General features: G+C 39.3%; 2 protein-coding genes across 2 annotated transcripts in view; one reads left to right on the top strand and one right to left on the bottom strand.

Annotated features, from left to right (window-relative positions):
* Positions 1-10: 10 nt before the first annotated feature.
* On the bottom strand, positions 11-12,600 carry gys1 (glycogen synthase 1 (muscle)). Its single transcript, XM_028455980.1, has 16 exons — positions 12,424-12,600; positions 9,865-9,983; positions 8,985-9,166; positions 6,679-6,870; positions 6,342-6,527; positions 5,463-5,607; positions 5,160-5,277; positions 4,931-5,051; positions 4,738-4,844; positions 4,574-4,633; positions 3,410-3,602; positions 3,176-3,302; positions 3,004-3,099; positions 1,303-1,466; positions 1,148-1,228; positions 11-1,068 (listed from the first exon to the last, which is right to left on the bottom strand). The coding sequence occupies exons 2-16, from the start codon at positions 9,980-9,982 to the stop codon at positions 823-825; spliced, it is 2,136 nt and encodes a 711-aa protein (XP_028311781.1). The 5' UTR covers position 9,983; positions 12,424-12,600; the 3' UTR covers positions 11-822.
* A 5,144-nt stretch (positions 12,601-17,744) lies between these two features.
* pold1 (polymerase (DNA directed), delta 1, catalytic subunit) overlaps positions 17,745-20,305 on the top strand; it is a 28,885-nt gene continuing 26,324 nt past the window's right edge. Inside the window, exons 1-2 of the mRNA XM_028455975.1 lie at positions 17,745-17,861; positions 20,009-20,197. Of these exons, the coding sequence (XP_028311776.1) occupies positions 20,011-20,197 (187 nt within the window). The 5' untranslated portion in view covers positions 17,745-17,861; positions 20,009-20,010. The remainder of the gene's footprint in view (positions 17,862-20,008; positions 20,198-20,305) is intronic.

The following is a 20,305-nucleotide window of genomic DNA, read 5'->3' as shown; positions in this document are numbered from 1 at the left end:
GAGACAGTGATATTTTTGTAAAATACGATAGGGGACATAATTCAGTTTAATCAAATGTTCAACTGTGTAAGATAGCAGAGTGTAGGATTTGACTCTTACGGGGAGTGATAGGGAACACTCAATGAAACCTTTTTTATCTCATGAAAACAAGTAGTCAATACTTGTCACAACACTGTGATGTCCGCAACCTGAAATCAAAGCAGTTTTAACCTGTTTTGCTTTCACAATGCTGAACATTTAAAGTGAGAATTTTCCCCCCAAAGGGTATGTGATTGATCATGGGTATTTGATAGTAAGGCACGGGAACACAATGACAACACACAACACACTCACAAAGAGAATGCCATTTGTTTTTTTACACAAAAACTAACAGAAGAGAATCATGTCTGATGTGAGCTCTGACCACGTAAAGATGTCAAACTGGTACAAACGCAATGGTTACGGTTTTATCCACTGTGATCTACCTGTAAATCAAGTATAAAACTCACCTTGACTCAAATGTTTTTGTTTTACACCTGTGATGTCCAGTGTTAGTAGGCTACCTCATAAAATCCAGCAATCCTGATTGACATTCTAATTTCGAGTTAGAAACTTCAGTGTCTTCGTTTATCAGTAAATTACTGGTTATTTTTCCTATGTAACTAAACACTCCGGATAGTAGTGACAGCAGTTTGAAGAAATTGAGGTACAGAAAGGCTAGGAAGACACTGGCTAATACCGTTTTTCACAGTTTATCCAAACTAAATGTGTATTTACACTACAACACACCTTGGTGGAGTTTGTGAGTACTAAAGATTGTTTATAACGGATTAAGTTGGGGTCTCAGTTTTTATCGCTTGTGACACTTTCCTCGTCACCACTGGTTGTTTGGGACAGAGACAGCTTGTTCTTGAATGGAAGACTGGTAGGCTGTCGGATATTCAGTCGATCCTTCTCTGCCTCCACATCCTCATCGTAGCGCTCGTCTTCGTCGTTGTCCTCACCCTCACTGTGGCGTGGGGAGGAGTGGCGGGACAGAGCCGGAGACGGAGGCACAGAGGCTGGTCGGGGGTATCGGAAACCAGTGGTCTGAGAAAGGGGACGGAAGCGTTAGAATTCTACGTGAAATATTAAAGAAAGAGGTAAACAAATTGTTAAATCAACTTACTGAAGTGGGCTCATTAGGTTCATACATGAAGGCATCAGGAAAGGCCTTCGCAAGAGCCATGTGACGTGCAGATATATAATACTAAAGCAGAGCAAATGAAACAACAATTTTCAGTTTACCTCACAGCAATAACCATCATCGTCTGTAAATCTCACCCGGCCGAGGTACTTCCAGTCCAGGAGGTCACTCAGGCGCTCGGTGCGGTTCCTCTGGATGATCCGCTGACGCCTGCTCTGTTTGCAGAACTGGAACAGGTAGGACGTGAGCTGGTTACACGACTCATCAACCCCTCGATACCGCCGATCCAGAATGTAAATACCTGCAAACAGGAAAATGCACAGCTAGAATTAGTGCAGGGCTTCTCAATGTATGTGTCGCGCCCCCTGGTGGGGAAGGGAGACATGACAGGTGGAGCATGACAAACTTTTCAATTTCATGCCCATCTTTTTAAATGCCTTTCTTCATTGACAATAAAGATCAATAACATAAAAAAAAATGCCTACACACATAGAAAGTAATAATGAGAACTTGAAGCCTAAAAATGTAGCAGAAACTAAAATAGCATTAAATGGTTAGACTGGGAACAAAAGTGCAAAATTAATTATTTAAAATAACTTAAAAAATTAATTGCCTTCACTAAATAAAGTGTTTCTTACCCTTAGAAAGGGCTGGTGATGGTCATAATTATGCAATAAAATAAATTCATTTAGGGCTCTATTCTCCCGTCTGAACTAAAGCGCTTTTTTGCACGCCTGCAGTTACTCATATTCTCTGGTCCAGGTTCCTGACACGCCCACCTCACGTAAGTAGAGTAAAACCGTGTAGTCTGTGAATGAAGGTGGGCTGAAGGAAAGGAGGTGGTGATGTCATTTTTTTGGGCTGTCTAGAAATCACGGAACATGGAGTTTTCCCAACGCTTGTAAATGTCATTGAAATCCATGAAAATGATAAAGTTCACTTTTAATTTGAAACGCCTTCATTGATAAACAATGTAACAGGATGATTTGATTGCAGTGTAACTGAGGATCGGCTGCATTCTTCTGTCCGAGTCACAGTTAAAATCTCTCTCCTTGATCATCAACATCATCGCTGTAAAGAATGACAGAGTTAGATGGAGATATGAGGAAATAATGCGGCCTCAGAGCATCCTGCTTTAATACAGAGGGATGTTTGCTGTGAAACAGAACTATTGGCTTCCATAATACACAGTTTTAAATATCAATTGTTTGAAGCGACCTGAGCTGAACCTCATTAAAATATACAATATAAAAATAAACAGTTTCTGGTCCATCCTCATCTGCATATGACAGCTTGTTTCACTCAGTAGTGGATCAAACTGTGACTTTTTATTTCCTGTATTTTGACCACTGCACTTTTACTTTTGCTTTTTATGCAGGTGATTTAGTTTTTGAAACATGATGTTACTTGTTCCCTGTTAGTTCAATAAATTTGAAAATGTGTTTGTTAGGATTATTTGGGGGGGCGATGGCCGTAGGTGGGGGTTGAATGTTCACCTTTGTTCAAAGTGGGGAATACCCTAAGAGAAGCCATGTTCTCGAAAGGCCCTGTGTGAGTCTTGGAGCTATTCAAAAAAATAGTATTGCTTTTTCTGTTTATATTTGTTCTTTAAATTTGTATAAAACAAGTATTTCAAGCATTTCTGAATTGCTCTGCAAGTAAAATTGAAAATCATATCACTTTGAAAAAGCCCATAATAAAAATATTTATGAAAAAAAAACAGGTGGGGAATACCCAAAAAAGTTTGCGAACCAGTGAATTAGCATATCATTCTGGCTAACGTGCAATGGATCAGCAAAATCTAAACTAAACATCACTGGATTGTAAAAAGCACTGACCGTATGCTGAGGGGTCTGCAATGTGTTCCTCCATGAAACAACCAAAGCCTGACAGGTTGGTGGAGATGGATGGAATCCCCATTACTGTGCACTCAGCTAATGAAAGGCAAAAAATAGACTCATAATGAGCATCGTAAATACACACACATGAAATACTTGTTGGCTTGCGTACCTGGTGTGTAGCCCCAGGGTTCATAGTAAGAAGGGAAGACACCAATGTGACAGCCTCTAACAAACTCCTCGTAGTCCATTGGAAGAAGAGGTGAAGTGGATGAAAGGAACTCTGGATGGAAAATGATCTAACAGGGAAGAAGCCATTCATTAAGATATACAAGCCTTGACCATCTGAACACTGAGTCTGAATACTCAGCACTAAGAAAGTCCATCGAAATCACAGAACACCTACTTTGACCCGGTCTGAGGAGCTGTTAAACAGGCCGATACGGCGGACAGAGTTGAGGATGGGGTCGCCATTGTCTTCCAGCATGTTGTGGGTGCAGACTGGAGGCTGAGACTGTCTTTGGGTTGCAAAAATGGCACGCTTCATGATGGTAAAGTCCTCCTTGTCCAGCATTTTGGACACGTCTGGCAGCTGTCCACTGCAAACAAACAGGAATCATCATTTAAGGTGTGGTGCCTTACAGCAGGTTTGAACCTAGATGCTCTTTATCTAAGGAGTTTTCATTGCATTTGTTTTTCCATAGATATTCCCTACTTCAGTCTAAACACATGCATGTCTGTTTGAACTCTGAAAATTGCCATTAGCCCTGTTTAGAACTCCCATCCTGTTCCCATCCTGTTCAAAGTGCACCTTGCATTTAATGGGCTGAGGGTTAAGCTCATCATCTCAGGTACTTTCAGTCTGTGTACGAAATGTCTTACTAACACACTACTCATACTAAGTCTGGCGTCAAAATGAGTATGTAGTGCGTTCACATTATAGTATGAAAAGATTGAGTACGCGAGAAATACCAGGATGTATACTAGATCGATGGGCACACTCGTCGAACTCAAGTGCCGCATGATGCATAGCGAGCGTAATATAAAATCGTCCTGGGACCGGCTTTAAGCTAAAAGTCAAACATTCCCCTTTCAAAACAAAAGCATCTCTTCCTGTCTTCTATTAGTTCTTTAACGCTTTTGTAAATAGGGCTCTTATTTTGAAGTTAACAGGAAGTTTAGTCAGTAGCACAATGGAAGGTCTCTGAAAATCTCCAAAATGTCATCATGAAATGTGTTTCCGTGAGTTTTATGGATCAAATGACCACATGTTGATATTCTACTTGGTCACTTTATCGCTTAAAATGTTTTCAGAACTTTCAAAGATGGAGAATCAACAGATATATTTACCCTCAGTGTGCTTCAGGTTTTTGTCATTGTAAGTTTCAAATGCATCTTGGGAAACTTGGAAGTATACTTCAGTGGGAGCGCTCATCATCCTAATCATACCAAGAGTATATAGTAGACAGTCTATACTCACTGAGTGTGTAGTGTTAGTATGCGATTTCAAACACAGCCTCAGTCTTTTTTTTGTTGCTAGGTTTAGGAAACAAAATGTTCATAAACTCACTGTAGAAGTGACTCATAAAGCTTCTTCCCAAAGCGCTCCTTCACCGTCTGAGCGGTATCCCTGTCAAAGACAACACCAAAGAAAACATGAGGCATGCGCTAATTTACCCAAGTCGAGGTGTGCGATCTGAAAACTAATGTTTTAGTTTAAATCTTTTGCCTCACCAGAGCTGCTTCCTGACTGCTTGGCCCTTTAAGGTCTCCACGTTAAAGTTGTTTGTCCGAGCTGGCATGATGAAGAAGGCGATGACGGTCACGTCGCTGTGGTTGACCTGTTAGGACATTACAGATAGCTTTTATTAACACTCAAACACATGACTGGGTGTGTGTGTGTGTGGTGTTGTTTAAATAAACGTACTCTGAGGAGATAATTGAGACGGGCTAAAGCCTCAAGGAAGAGGTCGGCTCCTTTATTGGAGAACTCATATCTCCCAGCTATGAACAGGAACAAGCACTTGTCCATGTTGAAGTCAAGTTGCCTGATGGTAGAGAAGGCTTCTTTTAGCGCCACATTTACAGGACAAGCATGAGAAAAACAACATTTCTCTGATGTGAATAAAAGAGGTTTGGAATGTGTGTGTTCTGACCCATAAAAATGACCCCGGACAAACTCCTGAATGCGGTTTTTGCTCTGAGCGTGGAGGTTTTGAAACTCGTGCACAGCCTGGAATTTTTTCACGTTGAGCCCATTAGGGGTGATGACATCTGTGGGAAAAGAGAACAGTTAAAGTATTCATATCTGCAAAAATTACTACACTCTGGATCACTGAATAGCAGGAAACTCATGACACCCTTGTTTGGCAGGATTAGAGCTCTGAACCAGTGATTGTGAGATAACAGACCGAACTGTCCAGAAAAATTATGTCACACATGAGTTCACCTCTACACACCTGGTTTCCTCTTCAGCAGGTGCTCTGCTTCTATAGCTGTGATTTGCGATACTGTGGTGAAAACATGGGCGCAGTGAGTGGCCGCCCTCTCCAAACAGTACCGGTGGTAGATCTGTCGGTCCCCGGCTTCCTTATCTACATTAAACTGAATAACACACAAACATTAAGAGTGAAGGAGGAGGACAGCTGTAGAACACAGAAAGAGCAAAGAATATATACTGCGTCACTGTTTAAGCTGCAGGGTTCAAAGTGTGAAAAAAATTAGCGGGTTATAGTCCAGAGTTTGAAACCACGCCCCCTTTATTTATCATAGTTCAGCCCAATCCTTTATAGAATAAGGTTTTTGAGGATATAGGCAAAGATTTTACTTTATTCACTAAAGGCCCTATTCTCCGGTCTGAACTTAAGCACTTTTTTACGCGCCTCTCTCCTATGCGTATTCTCTGATCCAGGTTCCTGACACGCCCACCGCGCATAAACCGACCAAAAGCACGCAAGTATGTGAATGAAGGTGGTCTGAAGCAAAGGAGGCAGACTGGGCCATGATGTCAATTTTTTGGGGCTGTCTAGAAATCACGGAACATGGAGTTTTCCTAACGCTTGTAAATGTCATTAAAATCCGTAAAAATGATAAATCGCACATTTAATTTGAAACACCTTCGTTGATAAACAATGTTGATTTGATAAAATTAACAAAAACAGCACAGCTGCGTGGCTTTTTTGACTTAAGCGCTTGGGAGAATACGGCCCTTAAGGAACTGCCACAAATAAAATAAGATATTTTTTAAGATTAAATTGCCTTTTTAAAAAAACATTATTATTACACAATAGATCGGTGACACTCAAAGAAGAAAAGAGAAAAGAAAAAAAAACACTTACCTTTGCAAGGTTGTTGTAAAAGTCTACGTTTCCAGCACACAAGTAGCGTCCCAGCAGAGTAGCATGAGTGGTAAAAATGGTTGCTATAGACAACTGCCTTTCTCTACATAAGACGAGACCTAATCCGGCCAACCACTCATGGAAATGGGCCACGATGTGTGGAGGATCCTCAGACTGAGCTGCAAACTGTGACAAAAGATCTTTTATTTAGTAAACACGTCATGTTATTCCATTAAAACAGGTGATATATACTGCATATAATTTAACTAAATCAACACTCAATTCAAATTGTTTTTCCTAATCTTAGTGTTTTCTTTGTGCACCGTGATTGTCCGACCTCTCCAAGAAGCCAGGCTGTCAGGAAGCCGAACAGCACGGCGTCGTTTGCCTCCCGGTCGAACCACGGCACGCCGATGGCACAGAGATCCCAAAGCTCAGTTTTCCAGCGGTCCAGCGACCAGGCGGTGAACGCCACGTCAATCAGAACAACGTAGGGGCTGCCTTCAATGAGCCAGCGGCCAAAGTAGACCTCGGATAAAAAATCAGTTTCTAGTCAGAAAATGTTTTTGTAACTCTTTTAAAAATGCTTTTATATATGGAGAAAAACAACACATTGAAGAAGGAAGTAAAAATAAATAGAGTATGTATGAGGGTTTATGGACATTAACAGTTGAAAAAGCAGCTTCTACACGATTATGGCCAAAATGATAATCATGACTATAATCACAATTATTTATTATCATGTAATTAAAAACTATCTGTGTTTTCAAACAAACAATATGTGTACAGTTTACATTGCAAAATGAAGCTTTAAATAAGAATTTTAAATTTACCAAAGGCTAACGGAATAAATATTATTAAAGAGTGCAGAGAGAGTTTTTTTTTTTTTTTTTTTAAATGTAAATATTGCCGACGATCAGGTAAATTTAATTGTGGCAACTAAAATCGTGATCATGATTTGATTAATTGTGCAGCCCTACTTCTTGTTTGGCAAATTTACATCAACCTTTTCTTATCTTCCTGTGTGTGCTTCTACTTGTACAGAACTAATTACATGGCATCCAAGTTTTATATATTAATTTTAAAAAATTAAAATTTTTATTTTAAAAAAATTAAAAAAGGCTACATTAAGCTTATCAAACTGCAGAAGCATCCCAGTACTGAAGTTTAACCTAAAATAAAATTTCATGTTCTCAAAAACTTAACTTTAGATTTGATCTAAAACCTAGGTTACCAAAGTGGGGTATGGATATCCCTAGAGTTGTCATAGGGGGTACCTGAATAAAAATTAAAAACAACTTGACAACATTGGAAACTAGAATATAAATAGAGCAGCAGTCAGGAGCCTCCATACATTGCCACAAATGACACATTAGCCTATGTAAGACTGCCCTCTAGTGGTGAAAATCTTGTCAAAAAAAGTGCAAATATGGTGAGAGCGACATTGCTTTGAAATAGCAAAAATGTGCTCGATTCCTTTTGCCACCACGTCTTTGTGTGAAAGTGGATTTTCAGCTTCAACAAACAAAAAAACAAAATTCAGAAAAAGACTTTTGAGAAAGATTAGAGATCAAAGTAGATATTTGATTTAAAAAGAAAGGAATAAAACTAAGAAATCACCAAAAAATACATACTCAGGATAGCACAAAAACTACTTAAATACAGTAACAAAGTAGAACTGGGCAAAAAAAATCGATTTATCAAATTTGTAGATAAAAACGATTTTGCAAATTCAATTTATTTATTTTATTTTTTATTTTTTTCTCACCACAGTTTTTTCAGACTTTTTAGCGTTCCGTTCTTGTGGGTTATTGTAGCGTGATGTGAGCCAGCCCTCTCTTTGTTTACCCTTTGAGTGTGTGTGCCACAGACATGTTACATTTTTCATTCACACTATGCTGAGATGTTTTAATTGTAATGTTATAAAATATGTATTTATCTGATATCTTAATCAGAAAATGTAAGCTACTGTGAAGGCGCTGTTGCACTTTTGCTTAAACCTGGATTAAATCTTGAAATTGTTGAATGACAGAGCCTCATTTACTTTTTATTTTGGGATTATTCTATGCATTTTAACTCTTGAGGACAATCACAGCAATAAAGTTGCACTTTTGACAATATATCTGATGTCTGCACTCATTTTTAAGTGCATTGAAAAAAAAAATTTTAAATCTAATCAAAACTCGTTTTTTTTATTTATTTTTTTTAGCAAAATCGTCCAGCCTTATAACAAAGTATTTATACTTTGTTACTTGTCACCTCTGGGTACGGGACTGTGAAAAGTTTGGGAATCACTGATCGAGAACATACTGGAAATAATAAAATTGCCACACCAGTAGAACCACTCCTTCTTGATTTGACTGATAATTCCACAGCACTCCCAGAGTGACTCAGCATAAAGCATGAAAAGTATCACCATTGCTTCTCTATTTCTGGAGTGAGTCTGTGTGGAAAGGGTGGGGGATGTGTGGGGGGGGGACACTGATACAACCTCTAACCTTTGTGGTTAAATGTCACTGGGCTATCAGTCAGGTTTAGGTTCAGTGGCCATGACTTACGTAAGCACCGTGTGCCCTTGAAAAGGAACCTGTAACTTTAACTGGGAGGCGTGAGTGTATGTTTACGGTGTATATGTGGTAGTACCTTACAGCCAGAGGAGTTCATTTTGTCAATGGTCCGCTTCAGGATAGGGTTGGTGGGCTCAATCAGCTCCACCTGTGTGCGCACGTTGCTCTCAACATAGGGGCCCACCAGGAAATAGTTCTCCCCCCATTCCTCCGCGGTCAGACGGGCTTTGGTCTGGATGACGGTGTAGATGCCTCCAACTTGACACATGCACGGAATGAACCACATAGTTGACACGCAGACATGTGAATCCAACACACTTGTATGCCTCTAATAAAGATAAACTGTAAAAATACCCAATATTTGACACATATTTGTCATAGGGCTGGGCAATATATCGAGGTTTCTATTTTGGTGATATACTAAATGACAATATCGTCTATATCAAGATATACCTTCTTTTTTTTAACTTGTTTTTATCTCTACAATCACATCTTACATATATTTAATATTATTTAAACAGTACAGTCAAACAGTGTCCTATATTTTATAGCTTATTTTATATTAAAGTACTTGTTTTAGGAGTCAGTGCTTTCATTTCTTCTCAGAAGAGCATAATAAAAGCATAGTTAAGTAGATTTCTGAGTGCGTCCTAACCCAGACCTTGCCTTAAAAATTCATCGCCACACTACAAAACTCACTCACACGTGCTGTCCCTTATAGGGGAAAAAGCCAAAAGTGGCACATATTGTGCAGCTGTTCATAAATGTGCCTGTGGGGCATTTTTTATCAGCAAATTTAACCCAGAAAAGTCTTTCTGGTAAGACTTCATTGAGTTAAAAATATGGACATTAATATCGTATATCGCCATTTTGAGAAAAAATATGGAGATATGGGTTTTGGTTCATATCGCCCAGCCCTAATAGGCTGTGATGGTGGTGCATTTACAAACACTTGCCTTTGTTGGCAACTTCCCAGGCAATTTCAAAGAGCACTGCATCCTCCAAATCGAACTCCTCGTCCCATTCCTCCAACCCTGACAGGGAGGTGACGGACAGGCTGCGAGCCAACGGCATGCTGGGTAAATATAGAACACACCTTACAGTTGGGAATACAAATCACATGATATAGTCTTGTGTTCCACTACGATGCCAAAAACTCAACTGATGACAAGAGAAGAGGTCACATTTACTAAATAAGAATCACCAGTAAAAAAAACATGCACACATTAGTGGGTATGTTGTATTTCATATTAAATTTCTTTATTCTGTAATATGCACATTATGTAAAATATGTGAACATGAATGAGTGGTTGTGAAGCTGAATTAATTTGTAAGTCTAATTTGATTATTGTATATAGGGCTTTTGATAATTTATAGATAATCATGTACTTACTGTAGATGTAAATTTTATTCTGCAATGTTTTGTGACCCCTGTGTGACCCTAGCCCGTGGGACTACGGATGCAAACTAGCCTTTGGCTACAATCCGATGTCTTTACATGCATGCATTCTAGGAGTGTGACAATATGTCGATACTTCGAAATATCGCAATATTTTTTCGCACGAACGATTATCGATATGCTATCAATTTAAAAAATAAATAGATTTTTTGGATTTAAGATTTATTTTATTATTTTCAAAACCTTTTCTGCTTTTTTACTAAAATGTGCAGGTAAGTCTTCACAGAAATGTTGTCACTGTTTGTTGAAGGAACAAATATATTGTTTACTGGAATATTGCTCCATGATGGTGTCACTGGTAAGAAAGACCATATTTTTGTTTACAGAAAGCACTATTGGAGATACTTACATTGGTATGTTGACACTTATTTACAGAAATGTTGCACTAAAATAGTGTCACTGTTCATAGGACACTTTTTCAATTTATTGTCTTTCAGAGATATAAAATAAAAATTGTAATTTTTCACTTAATCTTTTTTTTCTTCTTATATAATAGATTATCATAGATTGATTTCTGACCTATATATCGGTAATCGCAATATTGTCATATCGTGAGATAATCGTTATCGGTTACCCAGAGGTTCCCACCCCTAATGCATTCCATGTTTGTTCATTAACATGCACTGTCATGTTCAAATAATAAATAAAGTTTTTTTTTTTTTTCATTTTCATTAAAACAAAAATGACCCAGAATCAAAACCACCTGTGAATAAAAAGTAGGTATGGATTTTAACTACTACCAGCACCAAGTGTGACACAACAGAGAGACATCCTATTGACCAACAACCGCCCCTTATCAATGAACTACAAACCCTGTTTCACAACTCCTACTGCCATTTCCCTCTAAGAAACACACTTTTCTTTCTTTTTTTTTTACCATTTTCACTTTTTTTTCATTTTATTTTTTTAAGATTTCAGGGTATAGCGTTCACCTCATTAAACGCACTGCAAATCATTGAGTAATCCAGATAGCTGTAAATTAAGTCTGTGTGTGGACTATGTTTGCTCTGTGTGAGCAGACATGGCCAAAGGTGAAGCTAACTTTCAGCATGTTAACATGTCACATTTCTCTTCATTTTTTTTTTTTTGTGATGAAAAAATAAAATTGACAGTAAATTACTACTATGTGCAAAAATGTGGTACACATGTATTATTCTGCAAAAACACTATTTTAAAAGGTTGCATTCAGAATTTGATCAAACAGCACAGTCTAAAGTGCTGTAGCACTAGAATGGATCTGTGTACTGTTCTACAGTTAAAGGGTTTGTGTAGAGCTGCAGATTTAACAGGACACAGACAGAAACAGATCAATAAGTGATCCACACCTTATAGAGGGAGATTTTTAATCATGTTATTGTTGATTATTTTAAAGCCTTTTAGTGCTGATTTTAATGATCTTATTGATTTTCAGGCTGTTAAATGGTTTCTCTTGCACTTTTTCCATTATGTAAGGCACATTGGAGGATGGCCTTGTGTATGAAATGCGCTATACAAACACATTTGCTTTGCCTTGACAACAAACCAGCACAAGAAGGTGTTGCATTTTGCATGTAGCAGTGCCTCTGGTATTTCATTGTGGAGACATACATCATGATTTATTCACATTTTAAAAATCCTAATGTACAAACGTTCTTTGATTCTGTGCCACAGTAATGCCAAAACTCTGACAGTTAATATCACAGTGTTGTTTAACTTTACTGGCATTATTTAATTTAAAAAAATAAATAAATAAATAAATTAAAAAAAAAAAAAAAAGCAGCCATCATAATACTACCTCCTCTACAGGTTTTGTGAATAGCACATTGTGCAGAAGGCCAAAAGATGACCTCTATCCCCAAACTAGGCCCTAACACCCACCTTAAAGCCCAGGGATGGACATTTAATACTCGCATGCCTCTGTCTGTGACTCATAAGTCGCGAGGCGAACGTGACATCAAGCACAGACCGCAACACAGCTGCGCAAAAGCACCGAGGACACCGCGTCCGGACATGACATATAGGAAGAAGTTTATCGTTTCATCCCGGCGTGTAAATGAAGAGATACATGTCTACTCACGCTTTGGTTTAGCCTCGACCTCGCAAAGATGAACAACACATCCGCAGCTGTCGCTTTCAATCCCCCAAAAACCCCCCACGGATCACAGCAGAGAGTGGATGAAGGGAAGGGGGAGGGACTGTGGTTAAGTGTCAGACACTGGCGTAGTGCGTCCTCTGTCACGTAGTGGGATGGAAGGCTCGTGCGCTCCGTGCAGGAACACGGTGGGAGGAGACAGCGTGAAAGGGGCGGGATCGCCAGTGTGTGTTATTTGCCAACTCCACTTCAATTGGCCAGAAGGTCCTCTTTGTCCCCGCCCCTTGAAACAACGTGACGGTGGTGTCTGTGTCTATGGGAGTCTCCACCTGCTGAGGAACCCCATTGGCTGAAGCACAGGGTCATTTTATTACTGACTCTAACGTGTGCAAGAAGGGCTTTATTTTATTTTTTGCTGTGAGGAGTTATTTATAAGTTTTTCCCAGAGCGCAGAGAACAGTTTGAAATTACAACGTGACCAGTGACATTAGATATGAATCAATCATTGAACAAGTTTCCACTGGTCGCCTTACAATAGAATCTAAAGCATCTGGTTTGCATAGACATATTTATTATTTTAAAACGTATTCTTAGAAGTAATTGTGAGTGATGCTTTTCTTGGTTATTGAAAGTTCAGAGAGTGAAAGAGGTCTAAATTAGTCTGGGTCTGGCGGATGTCTTCCGGGGCGGGTGGTGCGGGCTGCGCCCTAGCCATGTCTGCGGGTGTGGCGCTGGGTGGCCCCTGCTGGGGAGGCGCCCTGTGAGGCCGGGCTCTGCGGTGTGGCTGGGCCCTTTGATGGGTTGGGTGGGTTGCTCATCGTTGAGAAAAGGTGATCTGGCTCGCTCTGGGGTGCTCAGCCGGTGCACCTGGGGGCCGGCGGGGCGACTTGCCCAAGGTGGCTATGGGAATTTTGGTGCCCTAGGCGGCTATGGGCGTGGTCGTCGTCCCTGGGGGGGGTGCTCCCAGTGCTGCTTCCGTTCCGGGTCCTTCTGGCCTGGGGTCCGGTCCCTGCTGGCTCTGGGCCCGCCGGCTGCCCTTTTAGCGCGGCTCTGGCCGTCTGTGGGTCTTGGCTCCTCCGCTGGGGTCTCGGGCGGGGGGCTCTCCGGGTCTTCCCCTCAGGGGGTTGGGTGCGGGGGTGTGGCTGGGGGGGGGGGGGGGGGGGGGTGATGTTGGTGGGGGGGGTGATGTTGGTGGGGGGCCTTGGGGTTTGGGGTTGGGGTCTGTGGCAGGATGCGCTGGGTCCTTGGCTCCTTGGGGCTTTCTCGGATGTGTGTGTGTGGGGGGCGGTGGCTGCTTCTCGGCCTGGGATCTCGGGGGCATCTGGGTGGCTGCTCTGCCGTGGGGGGGGTAGCCTGGGGCTCCTTGGCCCCCACTCTGTGGGCGACCGTGGCTCAGGTGGTAGTGGGTCGTCTTCTGGTCGAGAGGTTGGGGGTTCGAGCCCAGTACCTGACCATGTGTCGAAGTGTCCTTGGGCAAGACACTGAACCCTAAGTTGCTCCCAGTGGTCGACTCGCACCTTGCATGGCAGTCCTGTCCCACTGGTGTGTGAATGTGAGAGTGATTGGGTGAATGAGCTGATATGTAAAGCGCTTTGGGACTGCTTCAGTGTGGGGATAAAACGCTATAAAAAATCAAGTCCATTTACCATTTACCACTCTTTCTACTGGCCTAGCTGCGTCTGCGGACCCGGGATGACTCCTGGTGTACGATGCACTGGCACGCCTTGGGATGTGGGATAAAACTCGTACTGGGCTTAACTTTGAACACGTTGATCCCAAATACCTGTTTTAGGTACTACCACTCCCTCCTTCCCTCTGTCCACAGCCACCACCATTATACCTAAGCTTCACACTTGTCACCAGACTGGCTTAATTACATATGTTCTACAACTTCACATCTCACTCTCACTGTAAGATCATCAATTCTTCCCCACCCTTTCTATTTCCTACCTTGGGTCTCTCCCCCCGTTCCCCTCCCCCTCCCCCTCCACTTAGGTGTAACACTGCTCTCCCTTTTACATCCTCCCTATAATAAAATGTTTCTTACCCTTCCTTAAGGAGGGCTGGTGATGGTCAGAATTAAGCAACAAAATAAATTAATTTATTTCATTTGCAATTAAAAAAAACATGCATTTCTGTCTCATAATGATTGCACTTCTTGTAGTGTTGACCTTTGACAAATAAAATTAAATTTAAAAAAATAAATAAATAAATTAGTCTGACATCCTCATCTACAGTAGCAAATTTTAATGAGGCTAAAATATTCCTCACTCCTTACCTTACCCATTATGTATCTCTACCCTGCACTCAAAGAGAGCTTATTATTTAGGTTTCTCTCTCTCTCTTTTTTTTTTTAGCTCATACATAAATATAATTCTTCTTACATTATATTTGTACACATTATTCTGTCACATAATTGTTCCTTTATTTATTCTTTGTTTAAAACTTTTAAATGTTAAGTTATACCTGTTTACTTCTCTAGGCCCGGCAAATATATCGAGATTCAAGATATATCGAGATTTGTATTTTGACGATACAGAAAATGACATTATCACCTCTAACAACATATTTTAGAATGTATTTTGTATTAAAATACTTGTATCTATTTATTTATTTTTTTTAATACTTTACTACTCTGTCAATCTTATCCAAGTGTGTTTTGGCAGCTGCACCATAAACAAAACAACCATAGTCTATTGTTGATCTCATCAGAGCCCTATGAATATACAACAATGCCTGTTTATCTGCTCCCCATTCTTGCCGCACTATTGCTCTCATTAAATTAACAACTTTTTAACGTTTCAATTCCACCTTCACCACATGTGTCTTCCATAGGCCCTTCTCTTCTAACCAAATGCCCAGACATTTAAAAAATGTTTCCATGTCTTGTCCATATAGCTTCAGGCTCTGTTTATGTATTCCTTTCTTTCTTGTGAGGATCATGTAACAGGACGTGATTGCAGAAAGTTTGAATCCCCAATCATATGACCACTGTTTACTTATTGCTTCCTTAATTTTACCCATAACTCTTGAGAGATGGTTCAGAATGCTAGTCATGTCACAAGCATTTGAACCGATTGTTTTCAGGAAGAGGGCAGAGAAGCAGCTCAGAGAGCAGAGGACTGCGGTCAAGCCAGCCGTGGTTCGCGTTTGTCTGGTCAAATCAGCCGCACGTTGTTTTTTTGTGCTTAGGGTAATCACAATGAGACACAATTGATTAACTTATCACTTCATAGACTACTTGCATGAATAATATTGAGTACTTTTACTGTGTACTTTTTGAGTAATCCTCTGTCAGAAGTGCTAAGTTACTCAATATGAATCATGGACTACTTATGGAAAATTATCTTTTTATTCCATGTCAAAGTTAAGTGAAATATCCTTAAATTTATGATCTGTATATGAATTTGACAGAGGATTACTCAAAAAGTACACAGTAAAAGTACTCAATATTATTCATGCAAGTAGTCTATGAAGTGCTAAGTTAATCAAAATATGAATCATGGACTACTTATGGAAAATTATGTTTTTATTCTACGTCAAAGTTGGGTGAAATATCCAGAATTCGTGATCTGTATATGATTTTGACAGAAGATTACTCAAAAAGCACACTGTAGAAGTACTCAATGTTATGCATGCATGTAGTCTAGGACGTACTAAGTTCAGTGAAATATGAATCATGGACTACTTATGGAAAATTAGCTTTTTATTCCATGTCAAAGTTAAATGAAATATCCTTAAATTTGTGATCTGTACAGGATTTTGACAGAGGGTTACTCAAAAAGTACACAGTAAAAGTACTCAATATTATTCGTGCAAGTAGTCTGTGAAGTGCTAAGTTAATCAAAATATGAATAATGGACTACTTATGGGAAAAAAGTATTTTTATTTTATGTCAAAGTTGGGTGAAATATTCTTAAATGTTTTTCTCTCTCTTCCAGCAGCTTTTTTTGTGTGCAAACGGTAGTTTTCTTTCTAACATTGTGGCTACAGATCATTAAGTGACAGACACTGAGAGGTTGATCTGCATTATAACATCTACTGACGTCTGTAGTAAAGTTCCCTGAATACAAACCTGTGGATAATATAAAAGGAGGAGATGATCATTTAAATAAATCAACTTTTAAGGCTCGTTTGTTGTTTTATATTGTTATACACTTCAATCTGTAAAACATTCATCTCTGAAGGTATCATGGCGCAGTGAATTGTAACGCTGCGCTTGGAAATGATAGGTTGCGGGTTTGTGTCCCGCTTCAGTGATTTCAATGACAGTTTTTAGGACGTCGATATTTTTATGTATCATATTACACTAAAAATCAATATAAATGATTCGATATCAAGCGGCAATCACTGTCTTTATATCCAGTGTAACAGGAGGGCTCTCAATGCAGCCATCCTGTGCTGCTGCCACGTCTCCTCAGACACATTTTATTCACCGCTCGTCACTGAAGAGATAAAGTGATGAAGGGACCAAAAAGTGTGACTAATTACGGGTGATTTAAGCCACTATACTCACAGAAGACTGAACGCACCTTTAGAACAGGCTCATATTCCTCAAACACCGGCTTATTTCACCCATTTCGGTGAATAAATCACTCTCTTCCATTTGGTTGTCATGGCAGCTCGAGTCATCTCTGATCCATTGATGATGGCTTTTTATCGGGCGCGTGCACGTCAGTAACCCAAGGTTTACATACTCAGGGTTGATTGACCCACTTCATACCAGCTGTAATGGAATCAGATACCCAGAGTTTCCCATCGTGGGGTATGTTGACCCAGAGTTTATGGATAGACTCAGAGTTTGTTAACCCTCCTTTATGGAATACACCTCTGGATTATTGAGGATTTCTCAGAGATGCAGGAGGGAATCCCAATAATACTTTGCAGGTGTTTTTGATAAGGAATTAATATTGTAACAAGGTTAAAAGATCAAACAAGTTTATTTGCATGATATAGGACCTTTAAGCAATCCACTGATTTCTTTCTTTTTTCAAAAGCAATTTGAGAATAAAATGAAGAACAAATACAAAACACAGTATGTGTGAGTTCATTGGTTGACAGCTATAGTTTTGACCAATTTACCTGAACATTTAAGCAGCCTAGCTGTCGGGTAGTTGAGGATAAATATTTAAAATACAAACACTATAACTTTCTTGACATAAACTACTGTTGTTTGCGCCACTCTAACTCAGGTAATGTAGCAGCAGGTTTGGAAACACCAAACGTCTTTGTTGTGGCTTGGTTACACCCAATTTCCTGCTTGATACAACATCACTTCCGCCTTATCTATGATGTCACCGCCTTATGCTCCTCCTATTGGACGTCCTGAAACAGAAACTTCCCGCGAGTTCACGGGGGAAGTTGACACATTAAAGAGTGGCGGGAGCTTCAGAGGATCTTTGGTGAAGAAGACGCTGTATAAGGTATTAAGAACTTCATTTGAAGCTTAAAAGACAACGACATATGTTCTTAGTAGAGGACTCTGAGGATTTAATGTTTATATTAACCGTTGCCAATGCTAGCTTAACCATTTAGCTCTTTTAGTAAGGGGTGCGTTTGTTAAACTAAGCCTTTCTTTCTCTTACTACAGCATGCTAGCTGAGTGATAATGATCTGTTGGTTTGGGAAATGTGCCTGTGTGAAATCATGGCCTTTACTTGAGTTTTTAGCTTCGACAAATGCGTCTGTGCAGCAGCAGTATTAATACTATTGTTTAGTAGATGCAGCTCAATATAGAGCAGACCTTGGTTCACTATTTATTGACTGGATTACCTGTCTTTGCGGTCCAATCGGTCCTTAACTGCATACATATGACTGGAATGTAATGGATTTACTTTTAAAATGTCATTATAAACACAATACACACTGTTTTCTATTCTATTCTATGTACAAACCAGACAAGTCGTTTTTTTTTTTTTTTGAAAAATTAAGTCTCTTCTTTGTAGTAGTTCTAACTCTTGGAATTGCAATGATTTTTCCTCCTCCTGTGTAGAAAACACATTAGACCAGGGGTTCTCAGCATTGGGGTCAGGACCCCATTTAGGGTCGCGAGACACTGAGAGGGGGTTTCCAGATGCCTTCAATTTGAGCCCATTTTGCTTATATATATATATATATATATATTTTTTTTTTTTTTGCTCCTTTTGATGCATTTTTGCTACATTACTCCCATTTCTGCCACTTCTCCATCAAATTTCATTGACTTTTCCACTTTCATTTTCATATTTCATGCTTTTTTTAAAAAAAAAAAATGCCAATTTAACCACAATCACGAATTGTCATGAACATTATTTGCCAGTTTAAACTAATTATTCCTACTTTTTAAATTACATTACCCCAACCCCCTGCCCTAATTTCTGTCACTTTTAAAGTCAATATTGACACTTTGAACCCTTTTTTTTTTTATTATTTTTTTTTACCACTTTTCCCTCATTTTTTAACCCATTTTTATTTCTGATTGCTGATTAAAACAATTATTTACATCTTTATGATAATTATATGCTATGGCACAAATAAGCAATAAACATAACAGTGGATATTATTCAGATGAATAAATAGATAAATGTGGTTAACACAGATTCATGGAACATTGGACCATCAATTTGCTGACATTATGGATGGGCCCTAAAAATCTCTCCCCTTCATTCCCCCTTATAGATGACCCTGTCTCCACATAACTGTTCTCCAATGTTCATGTCTGTGTTCAGCTACAGTGGGGGTCCCCGGTCTCTGGAACCTTTATTTTGGTGGTCGCGAGCTGAAAAGGTTGAGAACCACTGACTTAGACAATTGTATCTAAAGCTCATCAAATCTCATTTCCCTTCCTGTCCCTGTTGCTATTTTATTTTTCCAAGTCTATACACAGTGTGTACACATTATTCATTTTAAATATTAAACATAATAAAGACAAAATAATGCAATTCTATGACACAACAAAGCTTCGAAAAAAAATTAAATTAAAATTTAGAATAATACAATGTAACACCTACAGGTATAGTGCAAATTCAAAAGCAATGCAAAAGAGTGCAATAAACATTTAAAATAAAATATAAAACTTTCCTGTTTATTTTAACTAGTCATTAACACAAATCTTAAAACCAAAGAACACAATGTGCAAAGAAAACAATAGAATTATATAGAATAGAACAATAATGAAAATAAATATAAATATGGGCAGAAAATTAGCAGGTGTAGTTACAGATTTTTAATACTATTTAATTAAAAGAAAACATGTACAGTGATTTGAAGGGTGTGTTTCACATTTATTATACCTTTTTAAATTAGTATATATTAAAAAAAAATGGGGGGTGCAATTTGGCCCCCCACCAGCAGGCCGCCTGCGTTACCTGTCGGGAAGGCCGGCCCTGTTCTATTGTCTAATTTTCTTACTTGATTATGTGGTTGGTTTTGTGGTTCAGCTTATTTAGTTAAAATGTGATCTACAGCAAGTGTGGTCTTATCTGACCTTATAATCAGTTGTAATTCTTCTGACATGTTTTTCTAATTCACATTAATCATTCATTATCTCTGTCTGTTTCTTTATTTTGTGTTGGTTTTTCTTCACTGTTAGGGATGGACTTTAAACGGCGTAACGGGGCCCCTTTCACGGGTAGTGCATCACAGGCCAAAAGGGGTAAAATGGCCAGTGATTGGGAGGACAGCCCGTCACAGTTTGAGGAAGAGTTGTTGATGTTTGACGAAGCCGAGATGGAGTCGGAGGAGATGGAGAGACAGACTGGACATGATGTTATTCCTGTTGGTAAGTGTTGGACTAAACAAGTTTTTACATCATAAAAATGTTTGTTGCGTGTCACCAGCTCTCATGTACAAAGACCTGCGAGAAATAAGCGTACGTCTCAATCCAGAG

This window comes from Gouania willdenowi, chromosome 8 (genome assembly GCF_900634775.1).
Source record: "Gouania willdenowi chromosome 8, fGouWil2.1, whole genome shotgun sequence".
Lineage (NCBI taxonomy): Eukaryota > Metazoa > Chordata > Actinopteri > Blenniiformes > Gobiesocidae > Gouania > Gouania willdenowi.
This window is presented reverse-complemented; position numbering and strand designations above follow the sequence as displayed.